The 20,638-nt window shown below is 37.6% G+C and overlaps 1 protein-coding gene across 2 annotated transcripts in view; it reads right to left on the reverse strand.

The window, feature by feature from the left end:
* Positions 1 to 1,676: 1,676 nt before the first annotated feature.
* LOC124135948 (mediator of RNA polymerase II transcription subunit 12-like) overlaps positions 1,677 to 20,638 on the reverse strand; it is a 39,648-nt gene continuing 20,686 nt past the window's right edge. Inside the window, exons 5-9 of one of the 2 annotated variants that reach the window (XM_046501657.2) lie at positions 20,348 to 20,509; positions 19,804 to 19,934; positions 18,594 to 18,659; positions 12,209 to 12,251; positions 1,677 to 9,877 (exon numbers count right to left, since the gene is read on the reverse strand). In XM_046501657.2, the coding sequence (XP_046357613.2) occupies positions 8,438 to 9,877; positions 12,209 to 12,251; positions 18,594 to 18,659; positions 19,804 to 19,934; positions 20,348 to 20,509 (1,842 nt within the window). In that variant the 3' untranslated portion in view covers positions 1,677 to 8,437. The remainder of the gene's footprint in view (positions 9,878 to 12,208; positions 12,252 to 18,593; positions 18,660 to 19,803; positions 19,935 to 20,347; positions 20,510 to 20,638) is intronic. The other variant, XM_046501658.2, reaches the window with a different exon arrangement.

Here is a 20,638-nt window from a genome sequence, read left to right on the forward strand (position 1 = left end):
GATGTGATGCTAGTTCAAAACAGAAGTGACCTTTCCCTTGTCTCACAAGAGTGAAAAAAATTATAATAAACAAACACAGAAAAATATTTAGATGTCTTTATGACAGAAACTGTGTCCAAAGTGTACAGAAATTATGTAAACTGTTGCATCTGTCCCATCTCTAGTAACAACATACCCAGTTTCACACCGAGAACAAAACACAAACACAGACACAATCATTTCAGGTAGCACCTGACGAGGAGAGTATTAAGCTTCAATCCACCCAGTATCAACGCTTCTCTGGAATAATGCCCTATACAGTTTCACTATCAAGTTTACACTGGGACCACATTTCAATTTATGATTTACAGACCTTTGTAAAACAACAAGAAACATTCAAGCGGCACCATTTCAAATTATTAATCTGTCAAATGACAGGAAATAAATTATTCATGTTTATGTAACAGATGTATTTCAATGGATCCTTTTTAAAATTAGAAAATACAAAAGACTTTAGCAGGAATAATTCTGAGATCTTAAGTATCAACACACAGTGAACCTGTTCCCTTTAACACTGGTAGAACTGCAGTAAAATCATTCTAAAATGAGTCAGAAATGCTAACACCATTGCAACAGCTGGTCTGCCATTGTTTATTATGGAACCACATCTGCCCAAAATCAAACACTAAAACAATTCCAATCACATCCGGGACAAACACATAAATAATTTATTTAATCTGAAACAATATTGTTCAATCAAGAAGTGTAGTACATTATTTGCACATACTTTGTAATCAAGGTAATTTCTTGATAATTCCACACGCTGGTAATGCACTTGTGAACACAAATTTAGCTGAAACGATACACCGATATTCCGATGCATCACGATACTTGACCCACGATACGATATACATAAACGTGGGCCCATTTATCGATACGCCTTGATACGGAATGCAAATCTCTAGTACAGCGTTTCTTCGCTATTGTGCCTTTCAATAAACCGCTAACTTGGTTATGGCGCGCTATTATTCAATACCATTATTATACTATCTTGTTAATAAAACGTGTTCATTGTATATCTGGACTTGTGTTTGGAATTACTTTTATTCAAAATTTCATTTAATATTGTTTGCCGTAAGTTATGTGAAATCGTGTGTGAAGAGATACAGCAACCACGGTCAGATAACCGCTTTTGACGCATTGAAACGAACTTTAGTTGCTAGAGAATGGATACATATATTAAAAATGCCATACTTTGACTCGTTAAAAGTCATATTTGTGGCAATTTGGCTAATATATGTCACAACGTTTCGCAATCGAAATACATGTAGCACGGGAAGTCCCTAGGGTGACTGGTCAAATTGTTCCATACGTAAAAATATCCTGCAACAGCAATCATCAGTACCAAAATGCTACACTTGTGGTTCTTATAATTTTAAATAAATATATAGAGAGTAAAAGCTGCAACTAAGGTAACATGATATTGGAATATATAATTCCTGATAAAACAATAATTTCAGATACAATTTCTTCGACCATTGCATCAAAATTCTTTGAAGTTGTATCACTGGTGGAGTACATTAATTATTTTCTGGTGTTTCAACTTTGAATTGTTTTGAAGGAAAGTTAGAGAAAGTTCCACTTTGAAGCTGAACAACTTCAGTAGTCATGTTATTTTAAAATAATTTTGACTGTTCCAAAATCATGTGGGTTCAATCTTGACATGCTTTAAGTCTTGTTTTTTTTTATCATTGCCTATCGAGATACATATCGTATCGTGATCAGAATGTTGAGATGCGTATTGTATCGTGACCTTCCTGTATCGTTGCAGCCCTAATCAACAGACAAATCATAAGTATTGCCACCAACACAAATTACTGTCTTGCAGTCTGATGAATTTTGATTATTGTTGTTTAGCAGCAAGAGCTCCCAAATGGTGTTGGGGTAAGATGAGTGATGCCTCGTCAGCAGTGTCTGGATTATGATGGCCTGCAGAGCAGGTTTGGACCCGGTTGAGGCAAACCAATGATTTCAACCATTTTTTCAAGATCATTCATCCAAAATAATAATAATAATAATCCATTCTTATCCGCCATTTTAGCCAAAATGATACCCATTGGTTACATAGTACCAATTTTGAGCTATAATACTCAGGGGTGGGGAAATAAGTATGTTAGACTGTTTAAGAAGTACATTACAATCATCTTAGCGCTAAGATCACTTTGTGGAACAGGTCCCTGGTCACAACAGCCAGGGTGGACTGTATTTGGGACAATGCAGAGATTAAAACTATGTATCTAGATGAAAGTAGGTACAACAACTCATTGAACACATCAATAACTTCTTCCCATTCCCTTTAACAAAAATCTTGGATAATACAACAGTCACCAATTCATGGCTTGTAAAATGTTCTGACAACAGTTCCTTTATAAGGTCTTGTAACCATGGCAATATTACAATGGGCATTGTCTAATGTGCATATTGGTCTGAACATGCAGATGATATTATGGAATAGATTCTAGGTAATCGCCAAAATTTACACACAATACCTTATGAATCATTAACACCAAGGCATTTTCACAAGGAAAACAGATTCACTGCTGTATGAGTGAGTGAGTAGGGTTTTAAGCTTTTGGTATCTGAATGATGGCAGGGGACACTAGAAATGGCTTCACCCATTATACCCATGTGGGAAATCGAGCCTGGCTGTCACCTTTACGAGCAGAAGCTTTACCCACTGCCCATCACTGCTGAATATGTCATCTGCATGCAGTTTATGCAACCTGGAAAAATCCACTGCCTGCTCATCTATCAAACATTACATTCATGCTGCTCAAAAGACAACCTAACCTTGTAACACACAAATTACTCCTATCTTAAGGTCAAGGTTTTTAAGTTTACTTCACTTTCTAAAAACAAATTTAAATCGGCGAACCACATGTTAATTTTCTCATGATGAACCAAGAGATAATTCATTTTGGCATACACTGTTATCTTCCCAGTGCCTGCTGGGTGAATGCATTGCCTCTGGAAAAGGAAGGCCAATAAAAACAACTTGAAACTGTCAAAGACAAATTACCAGTATAATTTCGAACTAATAATCTTCATGCAAAAGCACTGTCTAACCCTAATCTTCCTAACACAGGGATAAATAAACTGACTACTTGGATCATAAGGTATGACAGTTCTGTTGCCAACATTCACATGTTAGTCCAATAATCCAAGTATATGAAAACGTCCTATGATCTCACATGTCATGCCAACAACTTAAATACTTGTATTATACTTAAATTATTTCTGAATATTTTTTTAACACTCTTTTGAAGGATTTGATATTCCAAAATATTTGAATAGAAAGAACATCCCACAGCTTGGAACAAACAGTTGCAGCACTGTTGAATGCACTAAAGTTCTATAAAGGACTGTCCAACCCTGTTCTTCAAACTCAACATTATGACATAATTTTTAAGTGAAACCTTTTGCTCTTAAGTGATATGAACTGCCTGGCATACATTCATCTGGAGGCAATACCATATGTTAAACTAGCCAAATATACATTCACCCATCCTTCAAGTGTTACCAGGTGTGCTGTTTAATGTGAATCAGTCACTTGCTAACCCTTCATGCTCTATATCAAACTGCCCAGGCCTTTTATTTGGCAAAAAATAACTTGTTAATGTTGACACAATTCAACATTTCAACATTGCGTTAATGTTGCTTCAAGAGTTTACCTCATCCAAAGAGATATCAACAGAGGCACCTATTTGTAAGACTCAGTGCCTCCTCCAAATTAACACTGTCAAGACCTCCGCAAAAAAATCAAAGCAAAAGAACCTTCCTTTGTGACAGATGTGTTGGAATCAGTGAGGCACACACTTCACAACACCTAAAGAATTGAAATATTAAAACATATCACATTTCATGGGTGTCATGTTTATCAAAACTAAATGATGCAAATATATGCAAAATACTAAAATTAAGCGACGTCCTGAGAAAAGTGACAATAGTTTTGTCTAAACCAGCCAATCAGGTAAAGTTGTACAGATCAACTTGATGAGTGAGTGAGTGATTGGGTTGGGTTTAGCGTCACTATTAACAGTTTTTCATTTATATCACAGCATGTCAGCTTAATGTGGGAAGAAAGCCCAAAGTGATGCAGATCTCAGACGTTTACCACATTGGTGAAACCACAAGCATGGGTCTGAAGCTGACAAACCTAAAAACATAATTTATGAAGTGAAACAGAAGAATGAAGGCTGACATTTGTCCAAAAAATCTGAGTTCAAGTGATTTATATCATATCAAACCTTTAGTACATGGTAATTTCTTTAAACAGTAGGTGACTTGAAGGTTCAAATACCCCATACACAGCTAGACCACAAGGTGAAACCAAACTGTAAATCACAATGAATAAAAAAATAAACTGATGCTTCCAAACACTTCTCAAAAACAGCACGCAAAATGCCATCAGTCATAAAAATAATGGCAAATTAACAAGAATATATTTCTGTGTGAAACTGATAAACACATTTATGGCTTATTGCCACCAAATGAACCCCAGTTTATCTTGACTCTTTGAAACCACCCACCAACTACACTTATCACAGGGGTACATAAAGTTTGCGACTACCAGTTGTCGGACTTCCATTTTGTGGAAACCTCGTTGGCTGAGTGGGTTAGTTGGCTGACTTTGTGTGCTGGCGATTAGGTGCCTTACTCTGAGATTGTGTGTTCGAAAACCCAGATAGGACTCCACCAAAATAAGTGTAATCCAAAATATAACATTACAGGTTTTGTTAATCCTTGAATTTGTTAGGCCTAATATAATATATTGTTGATGTTCCAAATTACACTTAATTTCAAAATACCACTACCATTTTTTAAAAAAGAACAAACTCCAGCTATGATTGAGAAATACTGTAAACTTGTGTTTATATATTTTCTATATACCAGTATTTCTATATATTGTATATATTTTCATGTGTGTTTTTTGTGTGTCCAAAACAGCAAGTATCACTGCAAAAATGTTACGGTTGGCATCTTAAATGAGGTTGGTCTGTGAATGAGACCATAAGACTCAGGCCTTAATCCTGATTTCACTGAGAACAGGGTTATACTATATGGCATACTGAGGATGTGGATTTAACAATGCCCAAACTGACAGTGTAAAGTCTCCCAAGCATGTTAAGAAATTATCTCTCTTAGTAAATGTTGCTGATTGTGGCTGAATTGTGGTTGTGACTCATATGAATTGTACATCCTAAATAAGTGTGTGATGATCCCCGAGTACCTGGACCTGTGGACCATGGTGTGCTCATTATGACAGACATGGTTAAAGGTTAAAATCAGATCTAGTGATTGTAATCATAGGAACAAGTGAAAGATTCAGATCTGAATCATAGAACACATGGTGAAGTCAACATTGTGGAGGATGGTTAAAAAGTTCCAGATTTCTTAACAAGGTATTGCAATATCTATCCAAAAAGATATTATAGACAAAAGACAAGTTTAATTGAATTTAACAATGCATCATGCTGCTTATGTCCTGAATGGTTGTCCATGTGAAAAATGTTTAAATTTGTTTTATTAAAGCTTTTTACAGAGACCAGGCCATGCTGTCATTAACTGCTGATGTAACTGCTGGCTTATCTGCCAAGGGAACCTTCATGCAATGGCAAGTCTATTTACAGAAGACCACGTGAGATACAGTGATGACAATCAATTTCTATTTGACAAAAATCAAACACCCCTTGTCCAGCTGTGTTTGTATAATCTATTATTTCAGGAGGGTGAATTTGGAAAAAACTTCTTTTCACTTTCTAAATAGTAAGTCTTGATATTGTTGATGCTATTCCACTGCCAGGTGTTCAGTCATATGAAAACAGTGTGAAAGATAAAAATTTCCAAGGAATACTGCTTGTGTTATAAAACAGTTGACTAGCTCTTGCTGATTTTTCCTTTTTCAAAACCTGCATGTTCCCATGTGAATATGTCTGGGATCCATCTCATTAATCTGGCTGACCTTAACATAAATAAATAAATATCGGGGAGGTATGATTCACAGATACACAGATGCATATGATACAGTAAGTTTTAATACGACCATTGCATCAAACCGTGCCCAGTATATTTTAGTGTATCACTAAGTTTAGTTTTATCATTTAGAGTCTGTCATCATTTTTTGTGCATTTTCAACCAAAATACATGAACCATGGACCAACAATAATCTAGTTTTATATTAATCATTGATTGTGTCATTATCACCCAAACAAAGTTTTGCAGGGTATATAGAAACATGTCTTATCTCAGACCTAGTTTGTTTGTTGTTTAATGCCGCACTCCGCAATACTCCAGCTATATGACAGTGGTCTGTAAATAATCAAATCTGGACCAGACAATCCAGTGATTGACATCATAAGCACTGACCTATGCAATTGTGATACGATGATATGCATCAACCAAGTCAGTGAGCCCAACCACGGAAGTTGCTTTTTGGACAAGCATGGGATGCTGAAGACCAATTCTAACCCGGATCTCCACAGGGGCCCAGTCATAGAAAATATGCCAGTAGACAGATACAGGGCAAGTTATCTTAGCACTAGGACTACTGCAAGTATCAGAGTCATGACAAGTCAGTTCCTGTATCTCTGCATCTGATATCTCATCAAGAAATTTGGAACATTTCTACCACCCTCATTGGGAATACAAGCACATCAACTTGACTTGGGATCCGTTCCACAAATCAATCGTAGTGCTACAGGTATCTTAAGTCCATGATAAGGTACGGGACTCATGATCGTCTTAGCATGCTTAGTACTACAATCACTTTGAGGAATGGATCACTGGTCAGAAGTAGCGCCAGTCCGTATGACTATCATGAAATACAAAATATCAATAAATAACATAAATGACAAAGAGAAATAATCCAGTGAACATGTGTGATCAATTGCCTCAACAAGTTATGCCATAGGATATGTATTAACGTCAGAATGATGGTCGGATCAAGGCAAATGAATAGACCTCATTAGGGACTGACACAGTACACCAGACTCTAAGCAAAGAGGGAACTAGGATATTTCTACCAGAAATCTTATTTGGTTGCAATCAACACAACGAGGATTCACAACATATTTGTATTTAAAAAAATATATCACATCAGGTCAGTGAGAACAAAAATGCATTTTATATTGTGTTAGTTGCAAATGATTATGATAATTGCAACAGTACAACTTGCCTTCTGACATGATTTGATAGAATTTATTTTTTAAATTAAAAATACATAATGAATCCTGGATCATATCTGGCAATCTACAACATACTACTCAAAATTAGAGAGGGATACTGGGCTATTGCAGCGTTAGAATCAAACAGTTTTCGTCCACTAGTCCCCATAATGATAACATATAGCAAAACCCTTAAAAAGGGCAAATTTCTACCAGTCCTTATAATGCAGTTTGGCAAGGACTAGTGCCAATTTCTTCCGCTGCTATTGCATACTGTCATGTAACTAGAGGACAGCACCTGGCGTACATTAATCTGTTAATTGTGCACTTGCTTTCATTAACTTTAAATGATTGCTTGGGATATGGGATACTAATTGCATGACATCATCTTCTAGCAACCATACACACACATTCAGGTCCCACATTCAGAATATCCCTATCAAATGTTGAGTAATATACTATACAAACTATTTGACACTGCTAGAATATATGTCCAGGAAAATCCCAGGCTTTCCTGTCTCCAAGAGATACAATGTTCAGTCCCTTAGACTCGAAGAACGTTTACTGTGACAACATTTAGTTATCACTTTATTATAAAAATGTTGCACATTGCCACATTCTAAACTATCATGAATCATAGAATACCTTCATGATTGAAATAAATACATAAATATGTTTTTTCACTTCACAGGTAAAAACTTTAAGAAACATTTAAAAACAGCTCCTTGGAACAGAAATTCTTAACATGCTAAAACAAATCATTGCATCATTATGATTAGTATTCTTATTATCCATTTATTCTTAAAAATCATTTCTATATGGTTGAATTTCAAATGAAAACGAAATAATAGAAAGCAATTGCTTTGTTTTTTAAGGTATTATTTTCTTGACAAAATTGTATAAAATACACTTTTTAAAATCCTTTTTAACTATCACAATATGACATAATGTGATGCATTCCAGATTGATTTCTTAAAAGAACCCTGTGTCCAGGTATCTACACATCTAATCAAAATCTATGTCTATGTGCTGAGCATATCTCTCTGTGCCTGAACACATTCACTTTCTAATGGTGACACAGTGACGAAAACATTCCCAACACTTCTACACACACCCTTCAAAAATTGTCATGACATGGCCATCTTCCAAGACTAGTGATAAAACTACACTAAAACTCTTCAAAGTGTATAAAGAAACCTAGCACTGTTCAAAAATGTCCGAAGCACTTCAGTTGCTCACAATTGCTGTGCCTCCACTTTAGGTGCCTCTGTTTCAGCTTGCTCTGGAATCTGAGCTTCACTGGACACACTAGTTTTCCTGACATACCCTTCAAGGTAGCTCAGCCTTGGGGGGAGGCTCATCCGGTTCCACGACTGCCTGCGGAAGCTGGGAGGGTTGTCATCCTTAACAGTCTGGTTGGAGAAGTTCAGGTTGAGGAACTCAATCTGTTCGTCATCAATCATCGGACCAGCACTTGCAATGCTTTCCGTGTCCGAGCTGTCTTCATGGTACGAGGACATATCACTTGTAGAAGGAACTCTCAGAGCACGTTCACTACCAGGGGTTCCTAATTCTTTGGAACTTGGCACAGCCCTAACCGGAGTTCCTTCAGATTGAGATCTGGAAGAGATGGATTTGGTGACCGGTTCTGCAGAAGGTTCAGGGACGTTGTCGGCAGGTGTATCTTGAGCGCTGGGGGGGTAATACTGAGGCGGTGTGCTACTTAGAGAGTTGGGTCGGGAGGAATAAACCCTTTGAAGGGGGTCCATAGATGGGTCAATACGTAAAATCAGCCCTTGCAGCTTTGGTGATTTCCTAGATGTGGAAGGAGAGCCACTTACTGGACTATTTCCTCCTTCAGGTGTGCTAAGGTTAGAGTGGTAGTTCTTACTGAGAGGGTGGTGTAACACCCCTTCAGTGTGTGATCTTATCCCTGCGATAGCAATCGGTTGAGACCGCTGTCTTTCAGACAGTCCATCAGTGGCATCACTTGTGGCCTTTTGTACCTTTTGAGATTCTTCTTCAGGTGATTTTTCATCAAGGGCAGTAGATGATTGTGCGTCTTGAAATACTTCTTCATTCTTCTCCTGTTTCACGTGAGCTCTCTGCATCACAATCCTCCCTCTCGGGGAATGTGTGTTTGGGAGATTCATATACTCCTCATCGAGACTAGGCGTGTCAAAATTTTCATCATAGTCTGCTGAACACATACTATCAGTTGAAGGACTCATTACCTGACTAGAGTCAATAGCTTGACGATAACTGTCTGTCCTGGCCTTGTCAGCAGTGGGATGTATCACTGATGGAAAGAGAAAGTCTTTTGAAGTATCCTCCATTTGTAGCTCAACTTTTGATTGGCTAAGAGTGTTCATGCTCTGTGTGGCATCACTTGAGCTGACGGTTATTGTGGTGAGAGAGACATTAGAGCAACTGCTAGTGTGGGGGGTAACACTGCCATCGATGTGAGGGGAGCCGTTGTCCCATGATGGGGGTGGGGATGGGTCTTCAGCTCCCACCCCTGCACTGCGCACGCCCAGCTGTTGTTGTTTTCGCCGCTCAAGACGCTGGCGGTGGATTTCATCGCTGATTGCCTCTAGACTATGAAGAGCCTGTGAGTACAGGGCCTTGGATGACGCCACATCTTCCTCCAGACGGCTCACGTTAATTTTCTGTTCCTGAAATATGAATGTCAAACTATTTGTCAACAAAGTAAATAAGCTGCATATTTGCATAAAATAAGCAACATAAATAACCATTCCCCAATTAATTTTGAGTTGGTTGCGTAAAAATATGCATGATTTGTTTGTTTAATGCGCACTCAGCAATATTCCAGATATACCGTACATCGCTGTGTATAAGGCGACCCCACGTATAAGACGACCCCCCTGTACACGCCTTCAAAATCAACCAAAAATCCTATACTCCGTGTATAAGGCGACCTGGAATGAAGCACATCACAAGTGCGCACACAAACCTTATATATGCAATAAAAATATGTTTATCTTGCGTTGTTTCTTCTACGATGATTGGTCGCGTGTGTAACTCCAGCACATGTTGCCATTTTGTGTTTACACGGTACGACACCAAATTGGTGCCCGTAAAATAAAATTCATTTATGAAGTAATAACATATAAGAGACAATGGTGAGTAATTTAATCGCCAATTAATTATGTTGTAACTAACAAGGCTTATATTTGTTTCACATTCAGCGTGTTTATTCCACAAACACTTATTCACACTGTCTCCAACTGTTGTTAATACAACTGTAAAAACAGCAGGAATTGATTTCAGCTTCACTGGTTATCACATGTTAGGTCACATGTGCAATATGCAAATGCTTACCAGTACTTCCGGCTCTCTACTCACGGATGTTGATTGTTTTACCATGCCAGCTGGTTTGACAATCTGCATCGAGGCGAGGGTCATTTCAACTTTATTTGCAGAAATGATTAAACTTTATTCAAGGAAAATAGATACAAATCATGTTTATGTATGGAAATAGTTATTGGAACAGTTATTTAGGACGAAATGCAAAGTTTTATTGTCAAATGCTGGGCTGGCTATCGGACGCCGGTTGACATCGCCAGTGGAAAAAAATGTGAGATCTTCGACTCCATGTATAAGACGACCCCCCTTCTTAACCCCCTCATTTGAGGTACGAAAAACTCGCCTTATACACAGCGATATACGGTATGGCAGTCTGTAAATAATCAAGTCTGGACCAGACAATCCAGTGTTTGACATCATGAGCATTGATCAACGCAATTGGGATACGATGGCATGCATGAACCAAGTCAGCGAGTCTGACCACCCGATCCCGTTAGTCGCCTCTTACGACAACAATTTACAAAACCCAACAGTATAACAAAACTCTATACCCAATTTCATTCAACATGGGTACCTGTATTTCTTTACAGATCTTTTTTACTGATCAGGAGCAGGCATGAGTGAGTGAGTATGGTTTTACATTATGCAGTACTTAGTAGCATAGTAAATTGTGTATTAAAGAAACACGCCCCAGGGAGTGAGTATGGTTTGACGCCGCTTTTAGCAATATTCCAGCAATATCACAGCAGGGGGCACCAGAAACGGGCTTCACACATTGTACCGATGTTGGGAATCGAACCCGGGTCTTCGGCGTGACGAGCGAAAGCTTTAACCAGTAGGCTACCCGGCCGCCCCGAAGCAGGCATGAACTCTACTGCAGTGAATAATATTAATATTATATTCGATATCGATTAATATTCGATGTTGTAAGTTCTGAGACATGTTACACACTTGGGGCTGCAGATGAACATACAAATTATAAGTCACCAGAAATCGCATTGCCAGCAGAGTTATTTTTAAAAAATGTCTACTCAATGGTTTAAAAACATCATACTGACTGGACCAAATAGTTTGTAATATCTGAAGGATGATTAGGATGGGGGTAACTTCCTGGGGTAGCTGTTACTTGACTTTTCAGTGAGATACTGAGATAGATGCTCTGTTGGGAATTATACATTATTTTACAATTGATCAAGAACTTGTGCTATTACTTGTATACGTACAAGGAAAAAAAGTAATGTAGGGGCTCTATGGGGCTTCTGCATTTCTCATAATGATTTTGGATACAAGGTGTTGCTATCAAGGACTGGCAAAGTGCACTGGTGTCTGTTGTGCTATAATATGCCCAGGGGTGTCATTGATTGGAAGGTTTAGTATCATCATACAAACTCAAAGGATAATGATACACTAATATATTGATTAATAACAAAACTAAACTTTTCAAATTGAACTTTCTGCCTTCTTATTTGTCCGTCTTAACCCAGTTAACCTGAACAAATGTTAATGTTTGTTTGTAACAGTATCGATATTCATATATCAAATGTATCAATACAGCATCAATATTAGCAAAGTATCGATACATCGAAATCATGACAAACAATGACACCCTAAATATGCCCTAGACTCCATCCTCTCTTTGTTCAATTAATGGACTGTCATTAAAGAGGATGTCTACTTACTTCCATGACCTGGTTAAACTTGATTTTCATCTCAAAATAAGGTCTGAAACACAGATAAGCATGATGTATAATGATTTGAAGAAAATATGAAACAGTGTCTGTGTTCGTTGTTCATGCCACAGCTATACGACTGGCCTGTAAAAGGCTAGACAGCCCGGTGATTGATATAGTGGGCAACGATCCACATGGTTAGGGTACGTTGACACATCATCAACAAGTCACCAAACTTGACCAGCTGATCCACTAAGTCAACTCTTACGGCTAGTATAAGGTGCTTGGGACTAATTCTGGCACTGGTACCCCTCGGGTATGAAAGATTAATTGGTCAAAAAAAGACAATAAGGTTTAGTGACTCTCCGGACTGTTCTCAGTTGCTGCTGTGGAGATTCTTTAAAACAGACGTATAAGATGATTTACATATATACATATATATTTCATGTTAAATTAATTTACATTTTCACATATTTATTGATCTGTAAGCTGAAAATCATCCACTGCCACCATTTGCCTTAAATTTAGGAATGACATCAAAGGGAGGTAACTCTGGTGTGCATGACCTTACTACTATGCAAAGCCTTAAACAAAGCAGTTGAGTTGAGCAAACAGAATCCCACACACTGCAAACTGTGATAACATGTATACCACTGACAGCATCATGACTAAGTGAAATGTGTTTTTACTAAACAAATAAATCACAAGACATGGACTTGTCTTAACCTTACTAACAATATAGATGTGCCATTCCCAAGCTTATCAAGAAAGTACCCTCACCAAAAGATATCACTGAAAGATAATTCTTCCTCATTTACATAAAAAAGTCTACAAGAAAAAACATCTTTAATATTCTTTTTCAAATTAAAAATGGTTACCACGGTTACATGTAACAACATAGGTACAAAGGTGTTACCATGGTTATATGTCAACAAATGGGGTTCCCGTGTCTCAGAGACACAGGATACAGGGGGGAAAGTTGAGATAACCAGAACATCAGTGAGCAATACAAACACAGTTCATCCGGGTCCGTGGAATAACTAATAGACAACCAGTATTTCAAGATACCCTAACTTAACAAGAGATAATAGGACACTTATTTCAACTGTAGTTAAGCTGTAAAAGATCCCGAGACAATACAAAACTACCCTCTACTTCAAAGCATTTCACAGAACAATAGAAATAAAGAAGGTGAGATGGGGTTTAGCATTGCGTTCAAGATTATTTCACTCATAGTACAACTTGTATGTACATGTTGCTGTTCATACTTGTCCAGACTTAGCCGGTTTTACAGTGCTAGCCCAGAGATACCATGCAGCAGTTTAACATGGATACCCCTCTCAGACACAGAAAACTGACTCCGAGCCATCCAGCCCTTGTTTTAGTCCGTTAATGCCGAGCACCAGGCAAAGTACCATCATTTATTGTCTTTTTGGTATGACACAGTCAGGGGATCGAATCTCCAACCTACTGCTCTCAGGGCAGATGCTCTATCCACTACGCCACACAAGGGTATGTTTTGTTAAAGTGTATGTTTCTGAGACTGGGGATGACATAAATTGCATACAATCATAAAACGACCACTCAACATTATCCACTTTGGACAGGATATAACACATTTCAAAACAACCCTAAACCATAGCTCATCTTTCACCCATGAAGCATTGCAATCAGAACAATTTCATTTGTAGGTGCAAAATAGAGGGGTTTGAAATAAGAATATGGCAGACTGAAGACACACATGCTTTGGGGATAATGCAGGGATTTATTGCAGTATGCAGGAAGGACCTTGGTTGTAGAGTCTGTGTGAACATGCATGGATATCTGTGCACCACTCAATTTAAAGAACATGTCAGTGTCTGTTTGTTGTTTAATGCCACACTCAGCAATATTCCAGCTTTACGGTTTGTAAATAATCAAGTCTGGACCAGAAAATCCAGTGATTGACATTATGAACATCGATAAGATAGGGATACGATCACATGCATCAAACAAGTCAGCGAGGCTGACCTACCGATCCCGTATGTCGCCTCAAGCTAAAGATCAATTCTAACTTCATGGGTAAACATTTGTCAGTGAAAATCAATTATGTGACTGTCTCAGCAGCAGAACAGTTCTCTAAAGCTCATGCAGCGTCAAATTTCTGTCCAGTAATAGAAGCAATTACATGCACAGAACATTTGAAGCACACAAATTTCTATTTCCATACAAACATGACAAAAAGTAAACGAAAAGTAATGCAATATGCAACCAGCATTTCTCCAGTTTTCTATTAACATTCAAAAGCCCTATAAGAAATTTTGTGTGTATTGGTGGAAAATGAGCAAAATGGCCATAACAACTGCTGATCTGCACACAAAAATAGTGAATAACATTACCTGTAGACTTTACACACGCTTGTTACTATCAGCATTAAACAAGTGATAATCTACAGTAATCATGGTAATTCTTTATGTGGAAAGTAGAGGTGTAACGATACGGTGGTGGTCGTGATACGGTACGTATCCCGATACTATAGATGCGATATGAATCTACATACATATATATATGGAAGCTGATTGTCTCTCTAATTGCAGATAAATCACAACCCTGAATTGTTTGTTCTTAAATTTCAGAGATTGAAGATGGGATATCGTAGGCTAGAAACATATTGGTAGAAGGCACTGTGAATATTATGCTACTTATAGCAAACCATGAAATACTAAAGAATCTGCATAAGCTGGTGGCTGAACTGTTTCCGTTATTATTTACATGTTTTTACACCAATTAACTTGTAATGAAATGTATCGTATGTATCACGATACAGGGATCGTAAATCGATGTATTATATCGTGGGCCTCTATTGCGATACAATATTTTATCGCCGTATCATTACACCACTAGTGGAAAGTTGTGAATTATCAGAGACATTTTGCAATATTCGATATGAGAAAAGTCTTTGTAGGGTTGAACGAGCGTGTGTAGAAACTAGATCTGCATACTGAGAGACACAGTGAAGAGAGAGGGGATGTATGTCTTGTCCTACGTCCAATACCCCCTTCACACATCACCTGGGAACCACTCAACACTTACATAAGTGTGCTGTATGTCAACCACAATTTTCTCTATAAATACAATTATCTCATGTCTTTTTCCATAAAGGACAAAACTAATTTTCATGTGTTAGGCACTGAGTTTGTCTCCCTCTGCAATCAGCAATACCAAAGGAAAATATGAATAAATCGAGTTTGGGGCAGGCAACCCAGTGGTTGATAGCACGAGCAACAATTTACACCATCCATTTAGTCTGTACATATATACAAGAACCAAAATCGTTTATTCTACAAGCTAGAAAAAGGCTCCTAGTGAAATTACCAGTAGACTTCAGTGTCTAATATGGAGTAATATTAGCTCAACTTACTACAGAGGGTTGGAAATAAGGACAGGAACAGAACTTTACTAGACTCTGGCTTTGGACTGGTGGCATAAGTCACAGGCTGCAAGAATGAGATACTTGGTACCTATTCTATCCTAGAATCTCCTCAAGGGTGGACAGGTTCATGTCCAATAACAGACAGTATCCCTGTTGTTTCAAACTCACAAGTGTCAGACAGTTTGACTTATGCAGGGTTAAACTCATCTGACTCAACCTTATTCAAATAATAACGGTCTGACTTATCCATCAAACAACAGAAAGCCAACATACCACATTGAGCATGTTATGTAAATGATATTTATATCATAAGAAATGAAACAGATGAATTTGTATTACCTACAATTACAGTATACATCATTATATTGATATCACTGGAACACTATGACACTATATGACTTTGGTGTGATGAAACAACTTATCAGGGTAAGTTTTAACTTTATTTATTTAAAATCTTTGGACTAGAAATTGAGTTCCGAGACAACCAGGAATCAGACACATCTGGGTTAAAATAGTAATAAATATAGTACAAGTTTGCCGGGACTGGACAGTGAATTTGACACAACCAGGGATTTTACACATTTGACAATGAGATTTGATTATATGTACTTGTATGCTACTTTGGCACCAGAACAAAGAACACTGTTGTGGAAGGAACTAATGACATCGCAGATCGCATACTTTCCTGTTGCAATTACAGTACACACTCCAACCTTCCTTATCCGTGACAGTTATTTCCAAAATCACTTGCAACTAGCAAGTTGTTAAACTTTACATTATACGGTCATAATCAGCTTCCCCACTATCCTCCAAGTCTCAACATGTAAGATCTTTCTTCCAACAAGTCTACCATTAAAACTTACGTCCTTGTTGTCAAACGGTCCACGTGGGTGGGTGTTTACATGTGTTATCACGTGTGTTATCATGACGTCATATTGACCTGTCAGATCACTCGTATAATTGAGTGAGTGAGTGAGTTTGGTTTTACGCCGCTTTTAGCAATATTCCAGCAATATCACGGCGGGGGACACCAGAAATGGGCTTCACACATTGTACCCATGTCGGGAATCGAACCCGGGTCTTCGGCGTGACGGGCAAACGCTTTAACCACTAGGCTACCCGACCGCCCGATCACTCGTATAAGCTCCGCCCACTAGAGTGTGGTAGTTCCTACCGCAGATGCCCCTTTAAAGTATTAGCTGTTTATGTTAACTGTTGCACATTATACACTGAATGGCTTCAAAATCAAACAGGCACTTTACTTCATGCATCAAGCAACAAGTTTGTTTGTTTTTTATTTTAAAATAAACAATACCAAATAATTTTATTTACAACATTCTGGCAATGCAAGTATGATAATACTGTACAGTAGAACACGGATATAACGAACTACTAGAGACCAGAGAAATCAGTTTGTTATATCCGTTGTTCGTTATACACGTTTTCGCTCGGAAACGTCCGCCATCTTGGATAAGACAAAACACAATACACACGTAACTGCAGCATTGATTTGTATTAGCAGTGATCATTCAACTGATATCAATTTACAACATTCATTTAATAACATTAAATTCATAACATTTTCTGAAGATTGTTATCAAATACATGTACAAAATTTAAACATATTTATCATTTTTCGATTTACATACGAAATGTGTAGTCTGTGATTTTACTTTGGCCTCGTTTCGCTGACTGCATTCTTGAAACGGCATCGTTCAGATCCGCCAAACTGTCAAAAACTGTTTGTTTTACAGACAAGATTACATGTACAGGTAAGATTAACACAATGCAAATTTAACAAGGTTGATCCGTCACCACTGATTGTATTGATTCGCCGCCATTGTTTTGATTCGCCGCTGATTGCATACAGCCAATTGTCAGTGACACTTGACACTGAGTGAGATTTCTCAGTTCGCTATACACGTTGCTAATAAGTGATAAATGGGCTTGTCGGTGATCAGGTATCAGTTCGCTGTATCCGTTAGTTCGCTATAGAGAGTTTGTTATATACGTAAATTTTATATGATATTATATAGGAGATAAATTGGGGATTTTTTAACAGTTCGTTGTATCCGTTTGTTCGCTATATCCGTGTTCGTTATATCCGTGTTCTACTGTATCTTGCAATCTAACCTACTTATATGTAAGGGGTGGTTGAATTGTGAAGAGAAATAGGTCCAAGGACACTGGCTTATATTCAACATTTCATTAAAAAAAATGTTTAGGTAGGCACTGTTTGAGGACATTATTACCAATTCCAGGACAACTTTTTAACATACGTCTGCAAACATGTTTGCTGGCATATAAAAGACTTGCATTTTATTCCATTTCATTGGATATTTCAAAATAATTTGATCATATTTTTAGGTATAGAAACATAATACAGAATATGTTATCTTTTGATAATCAGTGATTGTTTCTCAATATTCCTCAATCTTTTTCAATACCAAGTGTAAAAAAATAGAGGGGTCCTAGAGTTTTTTGCTCATAATCAAATGCCCCTTCACGCCTTAATCCTAATCAGGATTTTGTCAAGGACCCTCGACACTGAAAGGTTTGTTGTTTAATGATGCACTCAGCAATCTTTTAGCAATATGATGGCGGTCTAGACCAGACAATCATTGTACACATCTAATACTATATGTCTAGCTTTAACTAGCAAGGCCCTTAGCCTAAAAAACTCTGCATTTATGTGACCTCAATATACATCACTGAATTATTAGTTTTCAGCTCCTAATGGTTTTGATGCTTGTAAACTCAGAGGTTTGTATATCAGAGCAAGTGTTAGGCACATGCTGCAGGCAAATAAACATAACACAAAAACACATAGTTTTTTACTCAGTGATATGAACTGCCCAGTTTACCAGCAAAGCATTTCCATTGTATCCTTACTATTCCATGTGTTGCAAGTGTGTGAAAAGGGTATAGATATGTACTGACAACAAGCAAGAGAAACTACTCTCATGGATGGTATGTACTCACAACAGTGATAGCCAGTGCTGATTGGCTAGGCTACTAAGTTGGAGGAAATGCCGGCGTGTAGCGAAACTATGCAAGTAAAATAGTTGAAAAAATTAAAGTACAATCTTGCATATACAAACAATAATCCATGATGACAAAAAAAGGGTTTTTAGACCACTGACAATTAAAGAAAAAACATCTACCATTTTAACACAAATGTACCAGTCTTGGTTATCATACCAAGACAAACACTGTTCATAAACTTAACATACACCATGCAAAATACAATTTACACAAGGCAAAGGTAATCATACAGAAAATGGAATTTGAGAAAATAATTCAAAAGCAGTCTTATCAGAGTTATCTCCCTTATAACTTCACGATCTTTCACAAGAGTTGAACTATTACATTTACAATGTACAAACACCATGCATATAACTTTCAATCAACAATGATAATATCTTTAGAAAAGAAGTCAGATGTTGACTGCATATGAAGTTCCATCACCAGTAGTCATTTCAACATGTGTTTAAGTCTAAACAGGACAAAATTTGGTTGCTGTGGAATGCCATACATGGATTTTCATGAAAAGATAGGATCATTGAAATATCTTCACAATTTTCAAAAGCTGTCACTGACAATTTGAAACAATGATTATTCATAGTAGCTTAATATGTAAAATGACCTACCCTGGGCCTCATTCCACAAAGTGATCTTAGTGCTAAGATGATCACAACTCCAATACTTTAACAGTGATTTACAATAGTCAGAGTGTTAAAGTCACTTTGTGGAACAGGGCCCTGATCATATTCTTTAACTAAAGCTGCATCTATTTTATACATCACTCAGTAACAAAAAGAATTTTATTCCAATGCTGATATCCATCCTTGATTTTCTCGTGTATCATATCTCAATTTTGTTCAGATCAAAACCCTAGGCCCATTCGCCACCATAGTTTCATTTTGAGTTGATTGTAAATAGGCAAAGGTAAAAAAAGCTGTCTACTCAAATTTCACCCATGAACAAGAGAAATTCTGTGTGAGGCTACAGATAAGCATGATAAGAGAGATAGATATGCTCAAATATTCAAATATATTGTGGCGATTGGGTCCCGGGTATTTATCATGATAGAATGGTGGTCTAATGCCCGCATAATCAGGGACGGCTAATATCAGAAAGCATTTCTTCAGTTACACAAGTCTAGTGGATAAAAGATGTAGAAGTATCTCACTTTGATTTTGTAATTGCACGCTTTAGTTCCTTCTGCAGTTGCTGGACCCTGTCCTCAGAGTTCTTGAAGTTGATGGTCGTCCTCTCATGTTCCCGCTCGCTCTCATTACGCTCCTTCTCTGCTTCATTCACCTGACAACATCCGACATGGACAACCTTAGAAGTGGAAAAAATCATTCCTCTTTTTTGTAAGTCCTAGAGTCTTGCCACACGCATGGACAAAAAAATAAGGAAAGTAACTTGATTTTCTCAGTACTCGCTCAATAACATAAGTTGTACAATGTTGTAGCTGGGCCAAAAATCAAAATAGTCAAACAAATCGTAATGAGCAGAAACAATATTTCAATATGGATGGCATCCATTTGTAAAATTGGATCAGAATTCTTAGGGTATTTATTAGAGACAACATAGCTTTGAACATTCATGCAAAGTTTTAGAAAAGATGCAAAAACTGTAAAAGTTAACAATGGCCAATGTCCCATCTGTTTGATCATTGACAAACACAGTCATTCATCTTGTGTAAGATGATATTTCATTATGATCACCTTCATTGTAGCATGGTTGAGCATCTCCTGCCAGGCGGGGTCTGACGGCTGTTCCCGTCTCATGTAGCCCTGCTCTGCTAGTTGCACCATCTCCTTCGCCGCTTCATGCATACTGCAAGCTCTCTCATACCTCAGTGCTGCCTTCTGTGTCTCCAGGTGGTCCTACAGTCCAACACAGCATCATAAAGCCAATAGGAACATTATTCTCATTTAATAATGTCCTCATGTAGGCAAATGCTCGAAATAAGCGCCACCGACCAACTTCTAGACCAGTCTGAAAGTAATCTTTAT

Source organism: Haliotis rufescens, unplaced genomic scaffold (genome assembly GCF_023055435.1).
Source record: "Haliotis rufescens isolate VD_foot unplaced genomic scaffold, xgHalRufe1.0.p SCAF_4, whole genome shotgun sequence".
NCBI classification, from domain to species: Eukaryota; Metazoa; Mollusca; class Gastropoda; order Lepetellida; family Haliotidae; genus Haliotis; species Haliotis rufescens.